The 10862-nt window shown below is 30.9% G+C and overlaps 1 protein-coding gene across 1 annotated transcript; it reads left to right on the forward strand.

Annotated features, from left to right (window-relative positions):
• Window positions 1–6078: 6078 nt before the first annotated feature.
• On the forward strand, window positions 6079–6942 carry LOC131643098 (glycine-rich protein 2-like). The gene has a single exon (XM_058913244.1). The coding sequence runs from the start codon at window positions 6151–6153 to the stop codon at window positions 6772–6774; it is 624 nt and encodes a 207-aa protein (XP_058769227.1). The 5' UTR covers window positions 6079–6150; the 3' UTR covers window positions 6775–6942.
• The last annotated feature ends 3920 nt before the right edge of the window (window positions 6943–10862 follow it).

Consider the following 10862-nt stretch of genomic DNA (forward strand, 5'->3'; position numbering starts at 1 on the left):
AAACTACTCCAGTCCACCCCCTTGGAGTGATTTACCTCACCTGAGGATTTAATCCACTAATCTCAACAGATTACAATGGTTTTCCACTTAGTCCGCGACTAAGTCTTCTAGAGTATCCTGATCACAACCTGATCACTCCAGGAACAATTGCTTAGACACAAGCTAAGACTTTCTAGAGTATCCTGACCACCACGTGATCACTCTAGTTACAACTGCTTAGACACAAGCTAAGACTTCCTAGAGTATCCTGATCACACTTGATCACTCTAGTTACTTACAAATTAATGTAATCAATTCTAAGAGTATTACAATGCTTCTGAAAAGCTATAATCACAACAGTGATATTTCTCTTAAAGTTTAAGCTTAATCTCACTAATATATTACAACAGCAATGTAGTGAGCTTTGATGAAGATGAAGTTTGTGAGCTTTGATTTGAACAGCGTTTCAGCAAGTTTGTATTCACAGAATTCGTCAGAATCGGTAACCTTGCTTCTCATCAGAACTTCATATTTATAGGCACTTGAGAAGATGATCGTTGGGAGCATTTAATGCTTTGCGTATTCCGTACAGCATTGCATTTAATGTTTCACTCTTTTGTCAACTACCTCGAGCCTTGTTTACACTGTGTCTACTGACGTTGCCTATAATAGCTTCTAACGTTCCTTTTGTCAGTCAGCGTAGCCTGCCATCTTGTACTTGCTTCTGATCTGATGTTTGTGTATACAACATTTGAATATCATCAGAGTCAAACAGCTTGGTGCAGAGCATCTTCTTGTCTTCTGACCTTGAAGTGCTTCTGAGCGTGATACCATGAGAACTTCAGTGCTTCTGCTTCTGATCTCAAGTTCTTCTGATGCTTCCATAGACCCATGTTCTGATTCTGCTTTGACCATCTTCTGATGTCTTGCCAGACCATGTTCTGATGTTGCATGCTGAACCTTCTGAGTCAAAGCTTCTGAGCGCTGATTTGTGCATACTCTTTATATATTTCCTGAAAGGGAAATTGCAATGTATTAGAGTACCACATTATCTCATCCAAAATTCATATCCTTGTTATCATCAAAACTAAGAATATTGATCAGAACAAATCTTGTTCTAACAGTATCAAGCGTTAAGAGAAAGAGTTTTCGCTGAGAAATGTACGTATGACACCAACACTTTACATATGTTTGTATTTCTATTATAAAATCGAAGTATCCTTTAATTTCCTTTACTTTCTCGTATGGTCTTTCTTTTGATTCAAGTTTCTTTACCTTTTCGTCAAGTCTTTACATTCTTGTAATTTACGTTCCTGTAATTTACATTTCTTTATCGTTCTTGTTAAAGTTTTACTTACGTTTATTTCATAACAAGTTTGCTTTTCGTTGTATATTTCGTTAGTTTATTTTGCAAGTTATCTATATGTTCATACCATAACCGAGTTTTCGAAGCAAATCGAAAGACCAAGAGAATATGAACCAAATCATCTTAAAAGACAACTCTTTGACACATGTCCTATGATCAATCTAGTCGATCCTGCGAGTAACCAAAGTATATTTATAATTTGGAGGACTAGCGGTTGTTTACCGGAAATCACCGTAAACACCGGGTAATAGCCTTGTTGTAACCGATTACAGGCGAGTTTTAAAAATAACAAATAAATTTACGTAAACGCGTAACCGAGTAACGTCCTTGATGTAATCGGTTACACTTGATGCATTTTGAAAAATTATTTTAAAATTTCATATCTTCCAATTCGCATATCTGTTTTAAGTGCCGTCTTGAGCGTTGTGTAGATAATTAAATATTTTATATAATTAAATGGTGTGTCGGATAGTAGCTCGATTTTATTTTAAATATCCTATTTTAATATGTTGATGTTGTGTTTGGTGCTATTTAGGCATGATATGATTTTGATCGGTGTTGATATATGAATGCATTATTCGGTGTTGTCTTGGTGAATTGGATTATGATAATGATGTTCATTTCGATCGGTGTCGACGATTAGCATGCTATAGGTGGTGCATGCATTCATAACCATTTGTGGTTGTATCCTGGTGGTGTTTGGATCAGCGGTAGCTAATTCCCATTGTGTGGAATTAGTGAGTTGGCGATAGCCGTATCCTGGTGGTGTTTGGATCGGTGAGATGGGTTAATCCTATGATTGGTACCACATGCATAAGAGTCATTGCATTCACATATATGTTGTTATAACATGATTGGAAGACTTCCAGTGTAATAGCGTATTATTGTAATTATGTTGATTTCTTGTTGGTGACTCTTGGTGAATGAATCTGAAATCCAGCTATATTGCAATTGGGTGAATGATGTGCTTATGATATTTTATCGTTATGAACTAATAATATTGTTTAATTTTGATCTGTCTCACCCTTACTGTTGACCATTTTTAGATTGAGGAGTAACATCATTTGTTTTGGTGAGAAATGCTTGTAGAGTAATTCATTAGTTACGTCGTGTCGGTGTCATGCCCTGGTCTTGTAACACCGGGGAACGTTTAGTTATTTAATGAACTCTTCTTTCCTTTGGTTAAATAATTTGTTTGGATTATGAGTTGGTGGTTTCTTGGTGTTGAACACTGATGTTTTATGTTATTCAGATTATGAACTATTCCGCTGTGTTAAACATGTTTACTGAATAATATTGTTTTATATTTCCTCAAAAGGCATGACATGATTGAATGTATTTAATTCTTTTGGAGTTGTAATACCCTTGTACATGTTTTACTCTGAATTTATTTAATATTATGCGGGAGTTTAGATAGGTGTTATAGGACTCACCTCCTCACCGAGGGACCCACCTACTAATGTAAACGCCTTCAACAGAGGGGTTTGCCCCTCGTTGAGGGACTCACCTAACGAATGCAACTACCCTTAATCAAGAGAGCCATTGATATATGGCGATGTAGTGCTTCAAAGAATATACATGAGTTTTAAACACTTTGGCCTTAAGAAAAAATCCTCGTGCTTGTGGGACTGTGTAGTGTTACAGTTGTAGGAATCCTTGTGAGACTCGCTCAAAGCTATCCACAATGTGGGCCAAGGAAAAAGGAGTCTCCATTGACTCCTAGAAGATAAATGGTCAATAACTTCTCCTAATAAGGAGAGGAGTGGTTAACATCATCAGAGGGGTCAAAACCCTAAGCTTAAAAGGGCCTTTATAAATATCTCTCCCCTCAAGGATAAGGACACACTCTATACAACCTAAATAGCACCACACTCATCACAGTCTTAACATATGAATGACCTAACCGTCTCACTGCAACTAAGCATTGTCGACCACCAACAAGGCCTCCCACCTCACGTGAGTTAGTCCCTTAAATTATATCAAAAACACGACCGTACATGACTTCTCGCCGCCGAGAGCAAGTCACCACCAAAATGTGTTATACACCTACTAAGGCCTTTAAATCTTTTTGTCGTTGTAGAGAGAACACATATGTACTTTTTGAATAGTACAATCATATATATACTAGTATATTTGTGTTAGATACAAAACATTTTTGTAAAATAAAAAAAATCATGATATAAAAGTGATTGTATAAAAAGTTACAAAAGTATTAATTGTTAGTTGGTTTAGTGGTGATTGACGCTGAACTTTTGGACCACGGTTTGTTCCCCCGCAGCTACGATCAGGAGGGGCTGAAACCACTTGATGCCAGAATTGACCCCCGAACCGGACTATACCGCTGGTGATAAACCAAAAAAAATAAATTACAAAGGTATCTAAAATTTCCAAAAAATAATTAAATAATTTGTTTTTAAAGAAATTATGTTAAAATAAAAAGAGAAATTAATTAAAAAAATTTATATTTGGTCAAAATAATTAAAGTAAATATGTATACTTTGTTTGACTTAAATAAATCATGTTTAAAAACATATAAATTAATAAATAAAATTGAAATATATAAATTAATAAATAAAATTGAAATAGAGTTAAAAGGTAGTGCATTGACAGTGTAAAATAGTTTTACACTGTCATCTAATAGAGAGTCATTACTTTGCCATATTATTAAAGTTTTTTTTAAATAAAAAAATTGTTTAATTAAATACATGGTGGTGAATAGTTTTACCGTGGAAAAAGAATTGTTTAATTACCTTTTTCTCATTGAAATATTTGATGTACAAAATAAAAGGAAGTAAAAACCAAAATTTGGCCGAGAATAAAACAACAATAAAAACTTCATTTAAAAACCAAAATAGTACAGATCCACTGCATTTTAAGGATTTGACTCCAATTAAAATCAAAATTTTCAAGATAAAAATAATAAATGACAAACAATATAAAATATAAGAATATTTTTATCTAAAGATAAATTTATAATTTTTGATGTTTTTGAAGTAACATTTTTTAAAAAAAGAGCAAAGTTTAATTTTAGCATAAAAATATGGAAGAAAATCTAAATTATTTATATTTAAAATAAAGGATTAATTTTGTGAATGATGTATAATATGATATTAAAAAAGAGAAAATTTACATACAATTACTTAGACATGATTTATACTTTTTTTAATCAAAAATATGATAAATACATTCAAATATCTTTTAAGAAGTGAAAATAGATAAAAATTGTATAAATCATACCTTATATGATTTGTATCTAAGTTTTTTTCTATTAAAAATAAAATCAAGTAGAATAATTGATTAATATTTAGGTAATAATATTACCTATGATATATATGCAAGTTTATAAAAAATATTTTAAAATTAATCTTTCTAAAAAATATTCTAAAAAATACTTTACATGAACACATTTTAAGAAAATATATGTCACCTTATCAATGTAAATATTTTTTTCTTTTATACAAAACTACTTAATTAATAATCTTATTTTCTATTTATATTTCTTCATATTTTTACTAAATTTTTCTGATAAGTTGTCTCGGTTTATTTTTCTCAAAAGTTAAAAGTTCTTTTTATTTTTCTTAAAAGACTAATTTGGGTTTTATGGTTTTTTTGATTGACTAATATATGCATACATTCTAAAATAAAATAAAATAATTGTAGAAAACAATTACTCTTAAATGTTTTAATAAATTACATAAATGTTCTTATAAAAATTAAATATTATAAAAATAATAAAATAAATTAAAATAAGTTTTTATTACAATAAGTAAAAAAATTATAAAATATATTGAGATGTAAGCTCAGCAGTAAAAACTTAGCCATATAAATTAATAATTTAGTAAAATGATTATAAAAAAGATTAATATACATTTAAATACTATTTTTCATGACCTTGCGACATGTTTTTATTAATTTATAGTATCATTTTATCTAAACTAGTTTCAATAATGTGTAATATATATTTGTGTCAATATTATCTTAATTGATAAAATAAATATTACTTGCATACTATTTTCTTATTTCACTTCATATTATTAAATCAATCCAAAGTTAATTTTATCAAATAAAAAATTAAATTAATTATTTATCATTAGTTAATTTATTGATTATCCACTAAAAAAACTCAACCATAGTATTTATTTTTCTATAATAATAATAATAATAATATTAATTTTTGTTATTGGTGTTATAATAATAATAATAATAATAATAATAATAATAATAATAATAATAATAATTTTTGTTACTGGTGGTGAGATGAGGAGTGAGGAGATATTTTCTAGAAAAGTGAGAAACAAACAGCATATAAACAATTTATTTATTTTTTTAATTTTCAAAAAGTTCAAAAAGGAATAGGAAGCAGCTTTGACCATCCCACTCTCAGCGGTAGCAGAAGCTTGAAGCTCACAATCCAACGGTCCGCATTAAATACACTCCAAAAAACCACCGCCCCTAACCACAAGATGCGATTCACAATTCAAATCATCCATCAGAATTGGATTAGACGAATCCGAAACCCTGGCCCACAAAATATTAATTAAAAAAGCCCAATTAACTATTTTATGCATATCCAGAAACATTGAATAGTGCGAAAATTAATTATAGGAAAAAAATCCAAAAGAGTGAACCAAAGCCGTTGGATAATTAACCTAGTAATAGATCGTAGGGTGAATATGTGTTGTTGGGTAATTGTAACTGTGAGTGGTGGATATATAAGAGAGCGTTCAGTTCACTCTTTGTAGTCTCTTCTAGGGTTAAAGCAGCGCAGCTTGAAAAAAAAGGGTTTTGTGAGAGAAATTGAAATCATGAGTTCTAGGTTATCTGGGAAGGTGAAGTGGTTCAATGATCAGAAGGGGTTTGGATTCATTACCCCTGATGATGGTACCGAGGAGCTTTTTGTTCACCAATCTCAGATCCAGACTGATGGTTTCCGGAGCCTTGCTGAGGGAGAGTCTGTTGAGTATCAGGTTGAATCTGATTCCGATGGACGATCCAAGGCTGTGCAGGTGACTGGACCTGATGGTGCGTCTGTGCAGGGAAGCAAGCGTGGTGGTGGAGGCGGTGGTTACGGTGGAGGAGGTGGTTATGGAGGAGGTGGTGGTGGTTACAACAGTGGCGGTGGAGGTGGTTATGGTGGAAGCAGAGGCGGAGGAGGATATGGTGGAGGTGGCGGTGGATATGGTGGAGGAGGAGGCGGTTATGGTGGTGGTGGACGAGGAGGAGGACGCGGTGGAGGCGGCGGTGGTGCCTGCTATAACTGCGGTGAATCTGGTCACTTGGCGAGGGATTGCAGCTCTGGTGGAAGCGGTGGAGGAGGTGGTGGAAGATACGGAGGCGGTGGTGGTGGAGGTGGTGGTGGCGGTGGAAGCTGCTACAGCTGTGGAGAGTCTGGTCATTTTGCCAGAGATTGCCCTACCAGTACCCGTTAGATCTGTGCCTGATTTAGTTGGTTTTTAAGTTTTTGGAGTCGCTATTTTGGTTTTGGTTTTGTCTTTATATTTTGCAATAGTTTTAGGGTTTTTTGTGATGGATCTATCTTATTATGCGAACTCTTGGTTTTTATAATGAATGAATGAAATGTCGGGCTTATTGTTCAATTTGCTGTTGATATTGATGGATCTGTAAGATGGCGATGAATAATTTTTGATCTCGTTTAGGGTTTATGCCTTTTATTTAACCAATCGTTGATTTAGTTAATTTGTCGATTCTGCCCTGTTATTGTTATTTCTTATGATATTTTACTGGTACTTTGTTAATTTGCTGTTTTTGTGGTATTGCGTTAATTAACACTGCTTGTAATGGATGCATGGTTTTACTTTGATTTTAGTAGCTATAAGTTTTTTGAGTTGTTAATCAGTGTTTCTTACTTCAGTTTTTTTTGTTGGGATTTTTAATTATTCTCCCTTAATTTAACTAGTCAATTCAACCATCAAATTTTTTAAAATACCTAGGTAAAAATTTTATTTTAGGATTTATTGTACTACCAGTCTTCCATTTGTTTTTGACTGAAATGTTTTATTTTATACTGCTTTTGTATGAGATAGATTTTCCACAAACCTTAGTTTCCCAATGATTCGTATTAAGGGGTTGAATTGAAACTTGTGGTTGCAAAAGTTGTGTAAATTAAACCCTTTATATTACATAATTATTTATTATTGTCGTTTATAAGTGTTTGAATTTTACTTTGAATTTAATGGAAATTAGTTATGAGTTTTAGGATTGCTTGATATTTTATAAAATGTATAGTAGTAAGTTTTTTACATTAGAATGTAGTTTTTTTCAAGTAATGTTTTTTTGGAATTTCTTCTATTTGGGTATACTATATGTATTACATCTTAATTATTTTATTCCCACCCGTCTTAATTTGACAAACATCTTTCCAAGCCATATATGTTGTTTGGTAGCTTAATTGTATTATTCGTATCATAAAAGAATAATACTACTAAAATTCCTAAATTCCTAAATTCTCATTATATCTGAAATTGGAGAAACTTTGTAAGGGAGGTTTTTGTCCTATCTCTGCCTCCACTCACAATATCAAACTAAAATAAAAATTGTATCAAAATAGTTTCTTATTTATAATATTATCACCTTTTTTTGTAGTAAAATTTTCAATCTGGATGAAGGTGAGGGATGCAATTTCAATCTGTTTTTTTATTTTAAATATCTAAATAATAGAATAAATTTTATTCCAATCTTTAAATTCTTTTGTGTTAATAAATCTATATATTGTCTTGTTCTATTTCAAGATAAAGTGTTTTTGAAACAAATATAAAGATTATTAAAAATTACAATCCAATGCATAATCAAAATAGAGCATCAAATCATAAATATTAAACATTTTTAAATTTAATAGAAAAAAAAACATTGAAGTAAAAAATTTGTACTATCAATGTTTTAAAAGTTGGATCTAAACGGCTTGTTGAACTGGTTTAACCTTAAACCATAATTTAATCTGGTTTGGTTTGGTCCATCAAACTGGATCTATAAAATTGGGATAAAACTACTTTAACAAAAAATCAAAATAACTACATAGTCGGGATCGATTTTGTTGAACTAGATAGTTTAGAAAATCAAAGTTAATTTTTTTATGTTGTACTTATTTATTTTATTTTTTTTTTAGATTTAAAAAATCTATTATAGCAAACATTTAAAATTATATAGATAAAAAATAAAGAATAAAATTGAAAGACACGAGATAATGTAAATGCAAATAAAAAGATAAAATATAATGTAGTGTGTGGACTAGGGATGTCAACGGGGCAGAGATTGTTCGGAGGATGCTTCTCCGCTCCCCGCCCCGCCCCCAAATTTATTCCCGATCCCCAATCCCCGTCACGGGAGAATATTTCCCTTCATCCCCATCCCCACAGATCCCCACGGATATCCACGGAGATCGAATCTTAAGAAAATTTCTACACTTTTTGATCAAAACTATGACACTAGTATTTTGTTTTTTTTCCGTTTTTTTTAAAACGCATATTGGCATCTTTATTTTATAAAAAAAATCAAAAATACATCTTGCATCAATAATAAATAAAAAAAGCAAAAGAACTTGATGTTGCTAATATTTTTTATGTAAAAATAAATAAATAAAATAGTAACATAACTTCTTGCTACCGTGCTTCCACTAATTTACTACAACAATACCGATGTCGTCCAGTGCAAGTGGTTGATTATGTGTGACAAATCTATAACTTCTAATGACTCTTCATTTTCTAATACATTAATATTTTTCATGTAAAATTATATAATTATATAATATATAAAGTATAAAAATTAAAATATATCGTCAGAGTCGGAGAATCCACGGGGCAGAGGATACTTTCCCAATCCCCGCCCCAAAGTGTTATTGGGGGAACTTTTCCCTCCATCCCCATCCCCACGGAGAAAAAAATCCCCAACTTCAGATCTCCACACAGATATTCCCCACAGGGATCTCTATTAACAGATGCAATTGACATCCCTAGTGTGGACATAGGGTAATTGATGTTGGTAAGTGATGAAAAAAAATTATGCTTGACTAAGAATTTTTAGCTTTGAGTTAAGGAATTTAGACATAAATAAATAAAATAATGTAGTGTGTGGACATAGGGTAATTGATGTTGCTAAGTGATGAAAACAAATTATGCTTGACTAAGAATTTTTAGCTTTGAGTTAAGGAATTTAGACAAATATATAAATATTGATCTTTTATTAATTTTCTGATTTGTTATTGGACATTCTTCTTCTTTTGTAAGCTTCTTTATTAGCGTTACATTTGTTTGAAAGTTTTATTTTATAAATTATGATATAAATTAATTCTAATAAGAGATTTAATAATATATTTATTTAATTTTTTAGTTTAAATTTAATATGCGGTTCAACTACAATTTAATCGGTTGAATCGATTGAACCTTAACCTGTACGTTTTACTGGTTCATTATACCGTCCGATTTTTAAAACATTCACCATAACTTAAAATTAAAAGTCTTACTAACATAAGTTAAAAAATTTAGAAAAGTGAAAATTATTATTGAATAATATAATATTTTCATTTTTTTAATAAAGTTAAATACACAATTAAATTTATTTTTATGTTGTTTTTATTGCGTGCCTAGCCGAAAAGTAATTGGAAACTTATTTTCGAGAATGTGACATTGAAAATACAACAATTTCATGTTTGTTTTAAATTTAAAAAATATAATTCTTAAAAATAATAATTCCGCAAATATAATCTCAAAAAAAAATATTTTTTAACTTGAAACAAACATCCTCTTCAAAATGTTATTATTGTTCCATTAAAATTACATCAAATAAAAATTAAATCTAACCTATTTAATAATTGATTAAAAGAAAAATATTTATAATTGATTGATAGAAAAGACAAAATCTTAACCATTGAAATTTAAAAAATCAAATATAGTTTACATCTAAACTAACTACTATAAATTAATCTAAAGAATATGAAATCATAATAATTGAATTAGAATACATAGAACTTAAAATACAACATAAACTATTGGAGTTGAATCAGTTGATAGAAATTTGGTTTCGAAAATTACCAGAGAAGAGGAGAGTTTATCCAACAAATTGCTGGAAGCCATAGATTCCGATAATAACAAATCCTACACACAAAAAAAAAAGAACAACGAATGATTTTGAATTATATTAGAAGCAATCCAGTTAGAATAAAGGTTAAAAAGAAGCTTACTAGTGCATACGCGTCAATAGATTTGCACTCTTTCAGACACTAAAATGGATCAGTAGACATAACAACACAACAATTTGAGGCTGGTTTCCCATTACAATCTTTCTTTGTATTTGCTCTATCAATTTCAAGCATTGACTTCAAAATTAAACCGTGGAATAAACTTTGGAAGCACATGGGGTTGGAGAGAAGAGAACAGAGAAAGTGGTTAACAATAGGGTGAACAGAAGAGAAACTCAAGTATAATAAGAGGAGAATAAAATAGGGTGAGTGTTAAGATTGGAAACATGGTCGATCCAAGGCATGAGTGGCATGTAATGTTTTAGA

The sequence above is a fragment of the Vicia villosa genome, unplaced genomic scaffold (assembly GCF_029867415.1).
Source record: "Vicia villosa cultivar HV-30 ecotype Madison, WI unplaced genomic scaffold, Vvil1.0 scaffold7, whole genome shotgun sequence".
Classification (NCBI taxonomy): Eukaryota; Viridiplantae; Streptophyta; class Magnoliopsida; order Fabales; family Fabaceae; genus Vicia; species Vicia villosa.